Raw genomic sequence first — 19,642 nt, 5'->3', positions numbered from 1 at the left:
CCCCCCCCCTCCCAAATCGATGCCATTCATATCATTTAGAAGCCCTTCAGACTCGGCATGTCAGGGGTCAACCCTGGCTGAGAGGGGAAATAAAATCCCTGCAGAAAGACCGAGATACTTGATAAACATGATCCCCACTCTGAAATCGAACACAGACCTACTGAGCGCGACCAACAGTTAGGCTATATCTCTGACGTTTGTATTTATATAATAGTATTCATCATTCTAGGTAGCCAAATTATGCTGTAAAGGGGTGTATACTATCAAAACTCAAAATTTAGCTCATGCTGTTGTTCGTTGCTAAAACAATTTGAGCACTAATCAGTCGGGTTTTTAAAAAAAATGTTCTGGGCCAAACAAGTAAACATTTGAATTAGATTTATTCCATAAGTGTTTTACGGAACTTGCAACATACATGTACTTGGGCCACATAAGTGCCGAAGTTTAGATGTATTGGTTTAGAGTAACATAAAAAGAAAAGAGGGAGGAAAGATAAGGCACTAAATGTTTGACAGGAAAGAAGGAGCAAACCACACCAGAGCGCCTGCAAACCACCCATAAAGCAGACCTGATGAGGCAAACTGTTCACTATTGCTTCCCCTGCTTCTACTTTCTCTCTAATTTTTCCTTGATTTAAAAAACAGCCACAAGAGCCACTGTGTGGGTACAGAAAGGTACCTTGAAAAAGGAAAAGGAATAATAATTTAGAAGACACGTCATGTTGTGTTGTGTTTAAGTAATGAATATTATTTCATGTATTAATAATCTTATCTGAAACAGCTTCCTTCGCTTTGACTTTTCTACTCTGTCTTTTGTTCGTACTCTATGCCTATATCAAGAATACAGTACTGTAGGCCTACATCGTTTGTTTGTTTTATTTTAGCGTGCTCTTTTTTCCCCCGCGTTTAGCCAATTTAGTTTTTGTTGAACATTCTGAAATCGAGATCTGAGTCGCCCTCATGTGTTCCAATGCAATAGCACCCCTTCTAACACCTTGCCGATGACTTGAATTCGCGAATTCCTTTTACAAATCGCTGTAATCGGGATTCCAAGCGCGCGGGGGTGGGGGGTAGGGGAAAAAGAAATGTGAAGCGTGCTGACAAAATGAGTTACTTCTCGGATTCGAGCCCAATGGAAATAGATACATCACGCTTATAGGTGGAGTTTTTACAATTTCTGAGTTTGGAATAATAAAAGGCAAGATATACTTAAAGAACATGGCATCAATAGAAAATCTACAAGTTTGACCCTTGCGTCGATATTTGGCCACTATCTCCATTTGTAGATTGCAAGAAGTAACTTAATTAGTCAGCATGCATCACAAATATCGAAGTACTTGCTACTCTTTCATGATTCCCTTTTTTTTCAAATTCAACGCTGTCTTCTCACAGTCCAATCACATTAAATCTACATGTCACTGCCCACTCACGGACAAATCACAGTACACCTTTATACCATTGACTTCTCACTGGCCGATCATATTTCACCTACAGTATATTATTATACTGCTGTCCTCTCATGAGCCAATCACACAATACTTACATCGATGTCTTCTGATGGGCCAATCATCAAATTTTACCTGTATACCGCTGTTCTCTGACGAACCAATCATCTCTTTTCACCTACATACCGCTGTCCTCTGACAAACCAATCATCACATTTCACCTTATTCTGCTGTCCTCTGACGAGCCAACCACATTCCACCTATCCACGACTACCCTCTCACTCACCAATCACATTTCACGTACATTATTTAACCGTTGTCCTCTCCTGGGCCAATCACACAAAACTTACACCACTTTCCTCTGACGAACCATTCATCACATTTCACCTTTTTATCGCTGTCCTGTGGTGGGCCAATCAAATTCCACCGTTGTCCTTTCACGGGCCAGTGACAGTATACCAAGTTAAATAATTCTACCCCAAAGGCCGACACTTGCTTCACTTAGAAGCCTCCTTAATATCTTCGACCAGGATTATCTTTATAATGATATGGTATTTTTGACATAATATCTTTTGCAGTTATGAGTTAATATAAAAACATCGTTTCACAGAGAGATTCCGATGGAAATTCGGATCAGTTTACGAGAGATAAAATAACAATTGTGTCACTAACCGGCAAATAATAGATTACGTATAGTTTATTCTAGACAGTTTCCTCTAAACTCGGTCAAGATTCTTTCCTCCACTATGATAGGTCTAAATGTTTATATTTCAAAACAAACATCTAAAGACTTTATAGTGAAAACAGTCCTCTCAGAAGTTTATGATATGCTCATTTGTGAGGCAGCGTGGTGAAATCAGGCTCTCGTCAATTTTTGGGCATATTGAGTTATTGGTATCATCTTACAGCTTGTTCATTTGTCTTGCTTTCAACGAAAAGTTTACCCATCCATCTTCAATAGAAGTGGAGATATTTTGGATAGAAGGAGGTGGGGGTCACCTGATGAGGTAAAATTAGGGAGAAAATGGCCGCCAAAGCTTGGTAAATTCCAAAGCTAGAGAGTCCATGGAAACTGTAAATTTATATTGTTGTGCCTTTAATCAAAGTTTTCGGTGAAATCCTCAAAGGAATGTGTTTGTAAATGGACATAAAAGGTGTTGAGACAAAAAACAAAAATTTGATAAAAATTGCTAAGCAGGGAGAAAACTGATGTTTTCGATTTATTATTTTGACGAGAGCCTGATTCCACAACACTGCCTCACATTTGCTTTGACAAGTCAAATAATTGGTGAAACTTTAACCTGTGTATACGTCTATCATTACTGTTAGGAACAAGTACATGTAAGTTGTTTGACAACCTAAACGCACTCCGCTTTTGACAGTTACACATACATCTATTAACACATTATCTGTCCACGCGGTTTTATGCACCCCCAATAATTTAGCATAATTTGATCATTTTTTGCCAAATTTCAGATTATTTTCCTTTATCATTCTTTGTTAAAATTAACAGAATTGCATAATTTCACACTTTTGGGCCCAGTTTGCATAATTTCAGAATTTTTCTTGCATAAAACAACGGGGACAGCATTAAGCAGATAGCTTCATAATATTATGGTCATAGTCAACATCAATGATAATTCACTAGCGGCAAATGAAAGCTTCTCAGAACATTTAACCGACTAAAGATTTACTTTGGTAATTACCGCTTTCTGTAGTGGCTTCACATTTTAGGCATTTTCCAAGTAGGCGTACGAGAGGTATCTAAAACCAAGGTCGAGCAGAATAGCTCTAGTGTTTGAGAGTACACCAGGTTTGTGTAAAATGCAACAACTATAAGTTACTTCTATATATGGTAGATTTATTCCACATCAGAAAAGAAAATGAGGTTTGGGAGGAGGGCCGTGGGGAGGGGGGGGGGTGAGACTGTGGAATGCAGTTGTTGTAATTTTAGCAGGCTAAACTTTAACTCCTTTCGGACCTTCACCTTCACTTCCCTCTCTCATAGTGTGGCTGACCGTGGGGGCACCACTGTAGATTTTGCAACAAACTTCTCCAATTCCTCTCGGTTCTCATTTTTCACGGACAGAACACTCTTTGATCCCTTCGGCTATGTATTCTCATATCACTCATCATTATCACAATCAAAGTTAACAACAACGATGGTGGTACGTGTAGTCATGTAGTAGCAGCAACTATAAATAAATACACAATACTATGAAATATGAAAACGACAGTGCCAATCCAAACATAAGTGAAGTAATTAACTACCGGTTCTAAGGTTTAAAATGCTGTCCCCCTGGTTTTATGCACCCCGCATAATTTTAGCAAAATTTGATCATTTTTTTGCATAATTTCTGATTATTTTCCTTTACCATTCTTTGTATATATAATTTTTTTAAAACCCAGAATCGCATAATTTCACATTTTTGGGGGCTCAGTTTGCATAGTTTCAGAATTTTTCTTGCATAAAACGACGGGGACAGATTAATAATGTAGCTGATATACTTCCTTCTGTCAACAGATTGACAAGCTGTGGAGCTGCCCCAGAGAACCGCTGACGTGTCTGGCTGGAAAACCAATCGAAACATGTTCCAGTGACGACTCGTGCCCGCCAGGGGGCCAGTGCTGCTACCGCGGCTGTATCAAAACCTGCATGTTCCCCCGTCCTTGTGATCGAGTGGTGAGTTTCCTTGATTCTTCCTCTTGTTCTTGTTCTTCTTACCCTTTTCACCAGTTAGGCGTAGCTTCTAAGCAATAACAAAAAAACCCTCCCAAAACGGCTCCTCTGTGTATAACATGCAAGTGCTCTAAACGACAGAAATCAGCATTCGTTTGTTCGGTTGTTTAGCATAGCGTATTAGTATTAGTTGCAGAAATCAGGCTTTTTTCATCATGGGTGTTTTCATGACCCCGCAGATAAAGTTTAGATAATTGAAAATGTATAAAGCTGGCTACAAGTGTGTGTGTGTGTTTGTGTGTGTGTGTGTGTGTGTGTGTGTGTATGTGTGTGTGTGTGTGTGTGTGTGTGTGTGTGTGTGTGTGTGTGTTGTCAGTCCTGTGACATAAAGGCTGAATAAATACAAAAGATGTCACTGGTGTAGCCTTTTATGCCAATGAGAAATGACCTCTCTCTCTCGGTGCAAACCTTACTTAAAGCTAAAAATAGACACCGAATCCATTAGCCAAAAATAACGACGACAACGCAGATAGCAAAGACAATCAATCACAACCACCACCAAATACCACTATCATCATTACCATTGCGGAAAATAACATTTCATAATAACAATAACGAAAACCACCACCACCACAACAACAGCACTTAAAACATTAATACTGACATTAACAACAGCTTTCATTGCTCACCGCTATTTTAAAAAAAATAGTTTTAGTAAGTGTTTTACGGCACTTGCAACACAATAAGGTCATATAAGTGCCGAAGACTAGAGGCGTTACAAGTGAGTAACAAACACAAAAAAGGAGGAGGGGAGATAAAGACGACAGATGTTTGATAGGAAAGAAGGAGCAAACCACACCAGAGCATCCACCAACCACCCACCCTCACCGCTATAAATTTTGCATACTATATAAAATATACTATAAGATAATATGCAAAGAAGAGAACATATTTTTAATAAATCTGTCCCCGTGGTTTTATGCACTCCGCATAATTTAGCAAAATTTGATCATTTTTTGCATAATTTCTGATAATATTCCTTTACCATTCTTTCTTAAAATTAACAGAATCGCATAATTTAACATTTTTGGGCTTAGTTTAAATAATTTCAGAATTATGTTTTTTGTATAAAACGACTGGGACAGATACATTGTATTGTAAGTAAATGAGTGAAATATTTCCGCAGGTGTGTGGAGAGGGCTATTCCTGCAAAGAAGAAGAGACAGTGTGTCCCAACCCACCATGCGCTCTACAGGCAAACTGTATTCCTGAGAGTAAGTTTCTGAAGGAAAGACGTGTGCTGGGGTGTTTCAGCAGCAGATACTGACGTGTCTTGTTTTCAATGCTGTATATAATTGATGAAAGGCTGAGAAAATTCTTCCTTATGTGGTCGAACTGGTTTTCTTGTTTTCATGAAATATTTTTTTCTTTTGTGTGAGAGTGAGTGGTTTAAGTCAGTGATCATGCCATTGATGTACGCTCAGAGCTTACGAATACAATCTATGGTGATGATGATGGTGACGATGATGAAGGAGATGATGATTATGATGATGATGAGGAGGAGGAGGAGGAGCGGGGAGGAGGAGGAGCGGGGCGGAGGAGGAGGAGGAGGAGGAGGATGATGATGATGGTGATGATGATGATGATGATGATGATGATGATGATGATGATGATGATGATGATGATCGTTATTATTATTGTTGCCAAACATGAACCACGAACAAGACATTAGAGTTAGAGCAAAGAAAGACAACATGTGAAATGCGATGCCTTAGAAACGCAGTAAACAAGACCAGGCGAGACAAAATCAGAAACTTAGTACATGTAATCAGAGAAATGGTGGGCTCAAATGATGTCAATCCTCACATACAACACCAAAGAATCAAATGGTTTGGACATCTCATACGATTACCAACACACCATCCTGCACAACGTGCCTACATAAAAAAATCGAAGGCAACAAGGCTAGAGGGCGACTGAAAAAGACCGGGATAGATGAAGTCAGGGAAACACTAACTACCCACCACATCCCCCTGTCCCGAGCTTTCCGGCTGGCGACAGAGACACGTCTCTTTCTTCCCGCGACACCCAAACGGGTATAAGCGGGGGATAAAGGTAAAAGTAAAAAAAGTGAAGTTATTGTTTTATTATTATTATTATTATTATTATTATTATTATTATTATTATTATTATTATTATTATTTATTATTATTATTATTATTTATTATTATTATTATTATTTATTATTATTATTATTATTATATTATTATTATTATTATTATTATTATTATTATTATTATTAGGCCTATTATTATTATTGTTATTAATATTATTATTATTATTAATATGATTATTGTTGTTGTTCTTGTCATTATTATATCATTCTCTCTACGTACAGAGAAAGTGCGATGTCCGGCCCTCAAATGTCCCTCCAAGTACTGTCCACCTGGCTTCAAGAGAGCTACGAACCCCAAGGGCTGCGACGTCTGTAACTGTGTGCCCAAGAAATGTGAGATAACTTTTCGTGATATTGGTCTCTCTTTTGCCCCTTCTGTTCATATGTAGACCTGCCTTCCCCCCCCCCCCCTTTTTTTCACACCATACGTGCGGCATCTGCCTGCCTGTGTATCTGTCTCTGGCAGTTACTGTACTCTTGCTAACTTACCCTTCCTTTCTTCATTGAGACGATAAATGACATCAATAAACCAAACTGGCCTGTTTGAACGTTCTTTAAATTATATTTTTGGATAACCAGTAGGCCCATCATCTATTTAGTTTGAGTACGTATCCCCAACAATTAATTTACTCTTCCCACTTCACTCCTTCTGAACACTTTTGAGTATATCCATATCCCTCACTAATCAACTCGTGATTACAAATTGGCAATTTCACAAGAAAGATAAATCATGATCTCCTACCATAACTCATGTAATGTAATAAATTCTTTATATTATATTTTTTTTCCCAAACCTCCGATGACATCAACTCATCCGTAGTCGGCTGTAATTACCAAATTAATCACCTAGTCCCCTTTTACAGGAATCTCGTGCAGGCTACAAGTGCACGTATTGATATTATACTACCAACACCAATTTATATATGTATTTATTATCATGTATGCGCCATTGAGAATAACTTTGAATAAGATTGGTCTATCTCCAATTTTGGTTGAATTTGAGAGATCGTTAAGCTTGGGAAAAAAAAGCCTGCCACACCTCTTGGTCAAATGAAGGTCTAACTCACGGTGCTCTTGTTAGTGAAACCAAATATTGTACAGAATCTTTGGTGAAACATAATTTATTATACAAGTATCGATTTTCGATTATTCTCGGAAGGGAAAATCCATTTGTTTTTCTAAAAATAACCTAAAATGGCGTTGGATCACGTTCAGTCTCATTATACCTTATTGTACTGTCCCCGTCGTTTTAAGCAAGATAAATTCTGTAATTATGCAAATTGAGCCCACAAATGTGAAATTGTATGATTCTGATAATTTTAACAAAGAGTGATAAAGGAAAATAATCAGAAATTAATTAAATTACAGTGGAAACCTGATATAACAGGGATGGTGGGAGTAGATTTAAAAAAGTCCTGTTATATCCGATCCCTGTTAAATCAGACATGCAAGGAAAGTAAGCATTTGTGGACTAATTCAGCTGTACTTATTCATGGGTAGTTTCCCTTGCCACAAGTACCCACGAACAGAGGTTTTGGCACCACATTTCTCCTTGCCTCCTTAAACAACACCAGAAGAGCTTGGTCCACAGCATCTGCATCGGGTAGTCTCATCTTCTTTCGATCCGGAGCAAAGTTTCCATTGGAATTGGAGTATGGTGCCACTATCTTCTCTCTATCCTCGATAGTGGTGTGAATCGACCCTTGTGGAATGTCGAACTGACGACAAATCTCTACCAGTGAAGCTTGCTTTTGGTCAACAGCCTGGGTTATTTCGTATATTTTGTCAATTGAAAGGCATTTTCTCTTGCGCTTAACGTCGTTGGTGGCCATAATGAAAAAAGTAGGCTTAGATCTACACATCTCTCTCTGTCTCTCCCTCTCTCTCTTTTACTTTTTACTCATTGTTAACGAGCCTTTGTCCCTGCAATAACCGGTTGGGCTCCGATGAGGCCCTGTTATTTCCGATAACTTTTAATAGAGACAAAGAGTAGGAAAAAACGGGGATTTTAAAAATCCCTGTTATTAACGGGCCTGTTATATATGGTTTCCATTGTATGCAAAAAATGATGACGGGTGCATAAAACCGCGAGGGCAGATTGTAATACATGTTGCTGTTGTCAAGTTGTTGGACTGTTTTATTCAATCTTTGACTTCAACGTCCCCAGCCTGTGGACCAACCTGTGACATCTTTTGCGCCTACGGCAATGTCATGGTTGATGGATGCCCGACCTGTAAGTGCAACCCCGAACCTCAACACCCGTGTTCTCAACTTGTGAGTACCGCTTGGTACATGTATAGGTTCAAAATCCTCGTGAGTACCACTTGGTATAATAAGTAATAAGCTTAGGTTCCACCCGCGTGCGCTCAACTTGTGAGTACCACTTGGACTTGGAGTGGGTTTTACACCCGTGCTCTCAACTCGTGAGTAGGCTATCATTTCGTAAGGGTTTCAAAACCCGTGCCCTCAACTTGTTTGAACTACATGGTATGGATTCAAAACCGGTGCTCTTAACTTGTGTGAACTACAGTGGAAACCATAATATATAACAGGCCCGGTAATAACAGGGATCCGGTAATTACAGGAATTTTTTAAATCCCCGTCTTTTCCCACTCTTTGTTTCTATTAAAAATTATTGGCAATAACAGGGCCCCATCGGAGCCCAGTCGGTTATAATAGCAGGGACAAAGTCTCGTTAACAATGTGTAAAAAGTAAGAGAGAGAGAAAGAGTAACGCAGTGATGGAGCAAGCACACGCAGAGGGTGAAAAGAGAGAGAGAGAGAGAGAGAGAGAGAGAGAGAGAGAGAGAGAGAGAGAGACAGAGAGAGAGCTGCGGTGTGCAGCAGACCTCGTCGATCTATCCCTACCTTGCTACACGCACGCGTAATGTGTCATGCGCAGGCCTGCCACATGGCCACGTGAGAGGGTTGCAGTGTGCAAGGGAAACTACCCATGAATAAAAATAGCTGGATTAGTCCACAAATGCATACTTCCCTTGCATTTCTGATTTAACAGGGATCTGATATAACAGGACTTCTTCTCTGGTCCCACCATCTCTTTTATATCAGGTTTCCACTGTACTTGGTACATGCATGGGTTCAAAACCTGTGCTTTCAACTCGTGAGTACAGCCTGGTAAAGGCTCAACACCCGTGCTCTCAACTCGTGAGTGCATCTTGACATTGGTTCAACTTTAACACCTCTCAGAAAGCCAGAACATTATAATTATATAACTTTTTGTGGGGTGGGGGGAGGGGCCTATAGACTTGAACTGCAATATCCTTGATGGTGGACTCTGATATAGTACCATCTGTACACGACTATATATATCATAACATATATTATACTGCACAATTTGACGACAATGACTCTAACTTTAACCCAAAGAGGTGATAAAAGTACATGTACATGTATTTATAACACATCTCTGCTCTAAACGTATGATGTAACACATCATGTCTCCAACAGACGTGCCCGTCAGGACAAGAGTGTCGTCTGATACATGAGGAGTGTACAAGCTACCCTTGCTTCCCGAGATCACAGTGTGTACCCAGTGAGTGTGAACAATAATGAATGATAGTACTATTAGTACATGTATACATGACATGTTCCCCCCGGGGCAGTGCCACTGACTGTAGTGTCTTTAGGTCAATCCCAAAGGGGGGACATTTCTGTTTCAAGCACAGTAGAATTGTAAATGGACTGATTCATGTCACGCTCTTGAGTCATAACTGTGCCTGATCTATAACAACAGGGAACGGCAGCTTTTTCTTTCCTAATCCTTACTGTTGTCATTTTCCTCTACTTCTTTTGAATGTTTGTCCCACTCTTGTGACCTGCTATTTCCGGGGTGCCTTGATAGTTGAAGCAGACCTTGTGCTGTTGAAGCTAGAGAGGTGAGCAGAGTAAGTCTGATTCCCTGTAAAGACTTCTCTGTTGACACCCACCCCTTGGCGCTCATATGACATTATGCAGTTGGGAGCGCCGTAACACCCTATACCATAATAATAAAAAAAATACATGACATGTGCATTAAAAGTTGATTGGCTATCTTATCAAAGACTTCCTCTATAAAATTTATCTCTTGCGTTTATGGATCTCTATTGGTTCAAGCTCTGGACACAGGAAGAGATTTGACATCGAAATTGTTCATTCCGGGTAAAGAGCATTTCGACTTCTCATTCGAAGAAAGAGGGTGGTGGGGTGGGTGGGGGTGGAGGAGGAAGAAAAAGGGGGGGAGAGAGATAGAGACAGAGAGAGAGAGAGAGAGAGAGAGTGAGAGAGAGAGAGATAGAGAGTGAGATGCACCGGTAGTGCACGTGCAAAGGACCTTTTCTTTGACTACTTGTCTTCCATAACATTCAAAAGGCAAAACTAACTAGTAACATCATGTCATGTATTAATATTTTGGGTGACCTTATTTGGGCCACAGTGTGGCCTAAATAAGCTAAACCCCCCTCCCTTACCTTATTTAGGCCACACTGTGGCCCAAATAAGCTAAACCCCCCTCCCTTACCTTATTTAGGCCACATCATATGGTAGATTTCTTGAACTAACCATGGATTCGGAAGGTCGAGATTCTACTGATCTTTTTATTTAGTGCGGGGGATTATTTCAAAATAGAGGATGATTCTAAATAAGTGGACCAAGTGTAAGAGTTGTGTGTGTGTGTGTGTATGTGTTTGTTTTGTGTGTGGTTGTGGTGAGAGAGAGAGAGAGAGATCTAGAGAGAGAGAGAGTAAATGTAGTAGTGTGTTTGTATGTGTGTAATGTGTGAATGTTATTGTGTGCATGAGTGTCTATCTCAGTTGTACGGTCCAAATGTACATTATTTTGTTGAGAATTTTACATAGAACTCAACTACAAAACACCTTTATACAAAGTCACAGAAATATTCTTTTTGTGCTTATTGAGGTGCAGTACAGGGTGATTAAAACCTGCAAGGATAATTGGACAAAATGGGCAATATCTTACTAATGCCAATAATAATGGTCATATTTAGACAAATCCTATATCATTCTCTTTTTTTCTTAACAGCTCATGGTTATTAAAGAGTCAGCAAACTAGATCAAGGTAGTAATTTCGGATTCCTAATATTATGGGCATTCTTTAAAAAATTTAAACTTGTTTTTAGCGCTTTTTTCAACGTAAAACGGATTCCGTTAAAAAAACAACAACAACAATGACCTTATCTTTCTTTTTTAAGGTATTGTGCATACATTTGTGTGAAACTATTTTATTCTATGCTTTCAAGTACATGAAAAAAGCTAATAAAATCAAGCAAAATGTTTTTCAGAGACATAGATCTAGTAGTAAGCCCACTGGAACATTTTATAAACCGTGAAAAGATCACCAGAAAATAACAAAATTATCTTATGATTTTCACTTGCACTTGCAATTTTTTTGACAAATTATCGTCTACCTCGTTATCTTTTTTTTTTCACATTTTTCTTCACTATTCATGACAACTGGCATGTTTTCCAGTTATTATCAAGGAAGTGGATAGGCGGACCACGGGGTCTATCTAGCCCCAAAAGGATAGGTGGACCGCGGGGTCTACCTAACAAAATGCTGTTTTAGGATGTGAACCCTGGAATCAGCGTAGTGAAATAAGTAGATCTAGGTTTGACTAAGGATCGGTGGACCCCGGGGTCAACATAGTGAAATAAGTAGATCTCAGTTTATTTTATAGTAAGACTGGCGGAGCCCGTGGTCAACGTAGTGAAATTATAAGTAGATCTAGGTTTAAATTAATAAGGATTGGTGGACCCCTGGGTCAACGTAGTGAAATTATAAGTAGATCTAGGTTTAATTAAGGTTTGGTGGACCCTGGGGTCAACGTAGTGAAATAAGTACATGTAGATCTAGGTTTAATTTTAAGGATTGGTGGACCCAGGAGTCGACGTAGTGAAATAGGAAGGTTTAGGTTTAAGGTGGACCCCAGGGTCTACCTAACGAAATTTAATACTAGTTAGGTTTTAGAATAGGTGGACCATGCGGTCACCGTAGTAAAATAAGTAGGTTTAATCACGGTGTCCCGGGGGTCCACCAATTCTTAATTAAACCTTCTTATTCCTCTACGGCTATGGTGACTCCGGGGTCCACCAATCCTTTTAAAATTAAACCTACTTATTTCACTACGGTGACCCCGGGGTCTACTAATCTTTAAATAAATCTACTTACATGTATTTCACTACGGTGACCCCGGGGTCCACCTGTCCTAAAACCTAGTATTTTGCTAGGTAGACCCCGTTTTTAACAATATCCAGAAAATAACATAAAATGAGTATATAGATCTATATCTATACGCATTTTATTAAGTATATACTTAAAAATAAAAGACTGAGCAGAGCCTCACAATGTAAATTCTGTGCTCTACACGTAGAGAAAGTCTTAAGTTTGCGCAAAACAGATTTTAGAAAAAAAAGTTGATCTAATTATTCTAATAAAAGTAAAAGTGATTGTTATGGTGAGATTTGTTATTATTAATTCTGGAAATACAGATAGTTGCTGAATCTAAAATTAACTAGAACTGTGCAATTCGTTTTATTTCAATTCCAAAGCCCAAAGGCATAGCAATGAGTTAGATCTAGATCTAGCAGTTGTAGGCTCTCTGGCTGCTTCTAACATTTGTCTGCTACTACTGATTCTAGACAGGGAATCTAGATCTAGATCTAGCTATCACCTGCACTATTAAAGTCAAATATATGGTAAAATAAAAACAAAACTGTGAATCGCTTTGTCAGTCAGTACATCCCAATTGCCATAGCAGCACGTATTAATAGTTGAATAATTATACCGAAGCAACATGTTATCACAGTGTGCAGGGGAGAGCGGGGGGCCCGGGTCGCTGACCGGTCGATTCGGTGGTTCGGCTTTTGTAGATCTATGCATTTTTTACGGAAAGCCCTATTACTAGATCTATTAGTGTTGTGAAAACTTCAACCTCTACAGCTAAGGCGGCAAAAGATGTTGGAAAATAATAATACGTCCTGAAGTTTTATAATTTATACAGAATAATACAGCCAGTAGTTTTTATCTCATCGAGTTATAAAAATGGCCTTGTAACTTGTTTTCAGAAGCAAATTTTAATAGTTACAGTTCTACCGAATCGATTTTCACGCAAATTCAACCATTTTGATGACCATTTCTTTTCCTTTTAAAAAGATAAAGGCCTGTCGGATGTGGCAGTGCGATTAACACTAAGTTGTTTAGACCCATCAAAACACAAGGCTTCGTGGCCGATCACAAAGGTCTACGGGGCTTATCGAGGCCGATTCGCCCTGCCGCGTGCACGTTCACTAAACTGCCTACTAGATAGAATCTACTACCAAAGATTCTTCTCGATCTTTGCTACTACTACTACTACATCTACATGTAGGCTACTACTACTAGACAGTACAAGAGATGTACTACTACGAGACAGTACGAGAGAGTGCCACCCAGGCAAAGATAGTGTAACTTTGACTCAGCCACGTTGTGTACACACTTTTTATACCCCAAATTTGACCCGGAAGTCCATTCGGAGGATTTGACCTTTTTACTTGACCAAAGTGTGCCAAAATGGTAGCCTAGATTTTGCCCCTCCATGAAGGAAAAATCTGGCCCTCTTTCAAACCATTGAGATTGAGCAAAACTTTGCGTATCGTGCTTTGTTCTTACAATATTCATTATGATATATATAAGTTGTACACTGAGACAAAACTGTACTAAATGAGAAAGGTGCACCATTATGAAAGTGGAACGAACTCAGTTGCCTTAAAAGGGTGTCCCCTGGTAGTTTGAGCATGTGTGGCCTAAATAAGCTAAACCCCCCTCCCTTACCTTATTTAGGCCACAGTGTGGCCTAAATAAGCTAAACCCCCCTCCCTTATCTTATTTAGGCCACACTGTGGCCCAAATAAGCTAAACCCCCCTCCCTTACCTTATTTAGGCCATATGTGGCCCAAATAAGCACTCCCTAATATTTTAGTAACTAGGACAATCCTAAAATCCTAAAGAGATGTAGATCACCAGTCTTCCACACCGCCAGTCGTCTCTAATTAAATTCTCTTATCACCCCTCCCTTTTCCCTCACCCCATCCTTTCTTCCTCCGCTCCTCCTCAAATTATCCCCATCCCCTCCCCCCTCCGGAGCAGAAGTCAGTGTGTCGTACGACAACACATGCGGCCTGATGGACCCGACAACGGCCGGCTACCCTGTGCTGAGGACTGACCGCCAAGGGGAGCTCAGCTGTCTGAAGAGCCGCTGTCCCGACAACACCATCTGTGCCGGAATGAAGCAGGGCGTCAACAGATGCTGCTGGCAGTATTCGCGTGAGTGGAAACCAGAGATCAAAATTTTGAATGTGGAAAACAAAAACAAAACAACACCCCCCCCCCAAAAAAAAGGCATCGAACACACCAACCCCCCCCCCCCCCAAAAAAAAAAAGCACAAAAAAACTCGTCTCACCCTCATTCTAAACAAATTTTTGTAGAACAAAGTTCAAGGAAACTAAACAAGTTTCCTGTAAAGTACAGGGTTAATCTGAGGAAGACAGATCATTCAGGAAGCGAGCTTCCAACCCTCAGCTCGGGGATACAACATCCCAGCAGAAAGACACAGATACTCGATAAAAATGTCCTCCCACTTGAGAATTCAACTGACGTTTCATGCACAGCACATAATCACTACACAGATGCCCGTCTTTGTGTCTTTGAAAATATCATACTATGATAAAAGGTGGGGCCAAAGTTTTGCCCAAAAAGGCTTTTTTGTAACAATATCAATCGTTTTGGAAAAATACACATTACACAAACGTTAGGCAATTGTCACGCGTGGGGCTATTTTAGAAGCTTGATAAGCGCTGTTTAATTGAATCAGTTTCTGAAATAATTATCACATTGCCGTAGAAACCTGCATTTCTGCCATAATGGGACTGGAAGACCTGTTTTTGATTGACCCACATTTGATTCGCTATGATATCCATGTTTTACATGCCGACGACCCGCATGTGTTTAGATCTATCGAAACCTATTTGAAAGTGAAGGCAGAAAGTGAATTAGAGAGTGTCTGTCTTTCTTTAGTCCTACAGTTTGGTATGTGCTCAACAAAGGAGTGCACACAAGAAGCACAAGGTAAACCACTATTTCTCCGTAGTTTGCTAGTAATTATAATGACACCGTCCAAGACATCCATGTGTCTCAGACAAGCTTTTTTTTTCTCGACATCAAATGGCCAGCTCTGTCAATTTTAATGGTATAATATTATATTTGAAGAGAAAAAATATTAGATGATGGTGTCAAAAAGTCTCTCCAACTATCTGTCCCTGGGGTTTTAAGCACCCCACATAATTTAGCAAAATTTGATAATTTTTCGCATATATTCAGATTATTTTCCTTTATCATTCTTTGTTAAAATTAACAGAATCGCAAAATTTCACATTTTTGGGCCCAGTTTGCATAATTTCAGAATTTTTCTTGCATAAAACGACGGGGACAGAACTGTGCACCCAAGAATAGGTCCACGCATTTTTTAAAAAAGGGTCTGTTTTGCAGGGTAGATAATCATAATACCATACTGACCACAGATCACGGACTGGCATGGGCTCAGCTCCAGAAATCAATGATACATTGTAGATAGGCTCAGAAAGAGAAAGAGATACAGTTAAAATGATCTAAGACGGCCACCTATAGCAGAGGAGAAAAGTAATTGTCTCGAACAGGTGGATGTTTGGACAGGTCATTATTATTATAAAGAAAAAATGCAAGGGGGAGGGGGAAAGGGAAGTTGTCATTTGAACAGGTGATTCTATTGGACAGGAGGTCTTTAGAGAGCAGGATTGACTGTATATGGCTTGAGATAAAATAAACAAATTCTCGTTCTGTCAAAGAGAATCCCCTTTCGGAAGAACATTAATTTGTTTCTCTTTTCAGAGGCCAGAGTCAGTCCCATTCCCAAACCTGGAGAGTGTCCCATGGCCTTTATGATCGACTTCAGCCTCAGCTACAAAAAGTGTGAGATTGACGCAGACTGTGAAGCCAAAGAACGCTGCTGCTACCAAAACAAAACCCCCGGCATGACGCGTTTCATTGGCCGCTGCATGAACCCTGTGCACGTACAGCTGAAAGAAGACCCCAACCTATGCAAGCGAAACACATACATCACGTTTATGATGCGACTTTATAACTTTTGTACTTAATAATGGTTTTTCTAAATTAAAAAAAATATACCCCCCCAAAAAACGAACACAAAGAAAACCAAAGCAAATATTTCAAAGAAGTCAAACGATCTCCATCCTTCCCAGAAAAAACACCATAACAACAGTAGATTGTACATAACAGGCAGGTGATTGAGATTATTTATCAAAGTCTTCGCACAAAAACCTCTGCTAGTAAGAGAAGCACGATTAATCATAGTGACAAATATCAAATCCCACACAATGTACAGCTGTATGTAATCAACCAAAAATTTCTGTGCTTTCTTACTTTCAAGTAGCTCTGTCATCTGCTGTCCACTGGAGTTTGAGATGTTGGCAAAAGATTTACATTTTTGAGAGGAAAAAACAAGGAAAAAAACTGTTGTGTTGCTAGGAGTAGGAGCAACACAGTACAAGAAAAAGGAGTTCTTTTTGTCATATAAGATGTTTTATTTTCTTAATAAGAATCAGTCCTTCGTACTTCTCACAACAGATCTTCCTTCACAACGTAGGTTGACCTCTTGGGGCTGTGAAAAAAAAAAATGTATTCGCATTACAAAACGAAGCACAAACAAAAAGAATAAAAGACAATGTGGAAATAGATTTTCATGTATTCTTAATTTTTCTTTTTACAAGTTCCTGTACAATATCATGTTGCTGTTGTTGTTGTTGTTGTTATCGATCTAGGAACAGCTGGGTTCTCACCCTTCTGTCCAATGCCAAGTAGTGTAAGTGCAGGTTTGTTGCAGTTGCTGTAATGCTCCGTAGAGTGTGTTGTCAAAGTTAGGTCTCGGAGGGAGAAGAGTAGCTCTGATGTCATTTAGGGCTGAACCGTGGAAAAGGTGATGTTTCACTGTCTCATATGCATAGTCACACAAGGGACACATTGGGGAAGTTCTGGTTTTATTCTGTTCAAGTGAAATTTCAGCTGTATATGTTCTGTTCGTAGGCGGAAGATCGTAGTCTGTTTCTTTCTCTGAAGGTGGTTGATATTGTCATTTTGTTTTGTTGTAGTCATATTGTTTGAAAACTGCTCTGCCTGTCTTTCCCAAGGCCCATCTGTTCATCCAATCTTTTTTGCTGTTGCTTTTAATGATTTGTTTTGCAGTGTTGTATGAAGTTGGAGTGTTGGGTTGTTCCTGTCTAGATCCCCTTTTGGTGAGTGTATTTGCTTTGTCATTTCCAAGTATGGTACAATATCATAAAGTAGTAATGATTAAAAAAAAAGAAATGTACAAGAATATCTTCCTCCAACAAATTCAGCAAAGGGCAAATAACAAATGGGTGTAGGTTGTGTTTTTTTGGTGCTGTTTCATTTTCTTAACCTACTCTGCTATGGCATGTGTCGCGTGTAACCTCAACCCCCTCCCCCCCCCTCCTTTCAATATCATAACACTTTTGAAGTAACAGGAAAGAAGCCAAATAGCTGAGAAGCCTTGAAAACTCCAAAAACAATCCATATTCAATATCACCACGGTTAGGATTCAAACCAGGGTCATTTACATCATAGTTCAGCATGATTTCAAATGAGTTAATGGCAAGCCCCTATCCCTGAAAGACAAATAAGCTAACTGAATAGCAATTTTCAGAAAGTGCACAGGAGAACAGCTAGGGTATATATCATATCAACATGGAAAGAAGAGCAACAGCAAAGGGTTTATTAACCACAATCAAATAACTGAACCAGCAAAATAGAAAATACAACAGTCAAGTGTTTAGGTTGTATCGTCAAAGAAAAGGGAAAACCTCTCTTCGGACATCAAACAGTACACTCGAAAAGCAGCCTGGAGACCAAAGCCAATATTTTTTTGTAAACACTGAGTTGAGGGTAGGAAAGAGCACAAAGTATTTGCAGCTAAGAACGAGGACTATTGAAGATTCCAGCATAGTAGACTGACATCTGTGGTGCAGTGGTTTTAAGTGCTTTGCCATAGCACTCAAAAGACCTGAGGACGTTTCCTGTGTGGGAGAATTTTCAAGGAGTAGCTTGGTCTTTCTGCTGGGACGTTGTATCCCTCTCTTGACAGGTAGGATCTAAGCCCGCCTCCAAAATTATATAAATCGTTTTGATGGGATCATAAAAACATCCATATTTTTATAACACAGAGAGTTCGTTGAAAAGTTATGCGAATAGAGTGCTAGAAACAACAGGAAAAGACCAAATTTTAGACATAACGTTACCTGACAGTTTTATCATCATTCTCCCCCGTCGCTGATTGTCTTCTCTTCTTCTTTTCCCCCCTGTATTCTTTGCTGTCATCTTCTTCTTCATCATCTTCATTATCACTGACATGATCCTCTCTGTGGCTTTCCACGTCACCATCAGGGCCGTCTGCTTCATTTTCAAGACTAGCGGGATCAGGAATGACTCCAAATGGAACAGTGGACCAGTCGATGATATCTGGGAAAGGAGAAAAAGAAGATTAAATTAAAAAACAACTCTTGTGCATATGAAAGCATTGTACAATAACTTCTTAACATTGCTTACTTGCCAAACTATTGATCTCTTTTATGCTGCCACCTCGTAAACCATTACGGCCGTCAATCTTATATTGCCAACTATGCAAACCTTGACGGGCATAAGACAAATGTTGATCGTGACTGCTACATGCAACGATTAAAAATGAAACGAATTGAAAATTTTGGAAAGTTTAGTATAAGGTGAACCCTGTAAACAATGTCAACTGGAGTTAAACTTGAGCATAAAGTATAAGATTGTTGCCCTGAAAACTCTTTGGCCAAAAAACACATGTATTCTTCACAGTTGAAAATCATGTCAATTTACATCAGGAAGAGAAAAAGCTGCAGTACAACATGGGTATAGCCGGACTTTTAGTTCCAGAAGAAAAATCCCCCTGCAGGCATGTTCCCTCTATAGGAATGCAAAGGAGAATAACCAAAAAATCACACACTACACACTCTCCTTTTCTTTTACTGTCTTTTTGCCTGCCTTGGCTTTGGGCTTTGGCTAGAGGTGTGCGAGTCCAGCATATTAAGATTCGAGTCCAGACTCGAGTATCTGCTCTGGACTCGAGTAATTACTCGAGTAATTACTCGAGTCCCACGGCTCTTAAGACTCGAGTTATTACTCGAGTAATAGTATCCCGAAAGGGAATTTTAGTGGGTTTCAAAAAAGGTTTTGTTGAATATCGGACAGAAAATA

The 19,642-nt window shown here is 39.5% G+C and overlaps 2 protein-coding genes across 2 annotated transcripts in view; one reads left to right on the top strand and one right to left on the bottom strand.

Annotated features, from left to right (window-relative positions):
• Positions 1-17,082, top strand: part of LOC101862352 (probable spore coat protein DDB_G0283555) — a gene marked incomplete at its 5' end in the record, with an annotated part of 19,416 nt that extends 2,334 nt beyond the window's left edge. The window contains 7 exon segments of the mRNA XM_005099981.2: positions 3,969-4,127; positions 5,311-5,398; positions 6,523-6,633; positions 8,468-8,574; positions 9,769-9,853; positions 14,440-14,616; positions 16,217-17,082. Coding sequence (XP_005100038.1) covers positions 3,969-4,127; positions 5,311-5,398; positions 6,523-6,633; positions 8,468-8,574; positions 9,769-9,853; positions 14,440-14,616; positions 16,217-16,482 — 993 coding nt within the window. The 3' untranslated portion in view covers positions 16,483-17,082.
• The window catches only part of LOC101862586 (ribosomal biogenesis protein LAS1L), a 17,919-nt gene continuing 15,190 nt past the window's right edge, over positions 16,914-19,642 (bottom strand). Inside the window, exons 13-14 of the mRNA XM_005099982.3 lie at positions 18,661-18,880; positions 16,914-17,006 (exon numbers count right to left, since the gene is read on the bottom strand). Of these exons, the coding sequence (XP_005100039.1) occupies positions 16,964-17,006; positions 18,661-18,880 (263 nt within the window). The 3' untranslated portion in view covers positions 16,914-16,963. The remainder of the gene's footprint in view (positions 17,007-18,660; positions 18,881-19,642) is intronic.

The sequence above is a fragment of the Aplysia californica genome, unplaced genomic scaffold, assembly GCF_000002075.1.
Source record: "Aplysia californica isolate F4 #8 unplaced genomic scaffold, AplCal3.0 scaffold00232, whole genome shotgun sequence".
Lineage (NCBI taxonomy): Eukaryota > Metazoa > Mollusca > Gastropoda > Aplysiida > Aplysiidae > Aplysia > Aplysia californica.
Note: the sequence above shows the minus strand (reverse complement) of the source record. Positions and strands in the feature narration are given on the sequence as shown.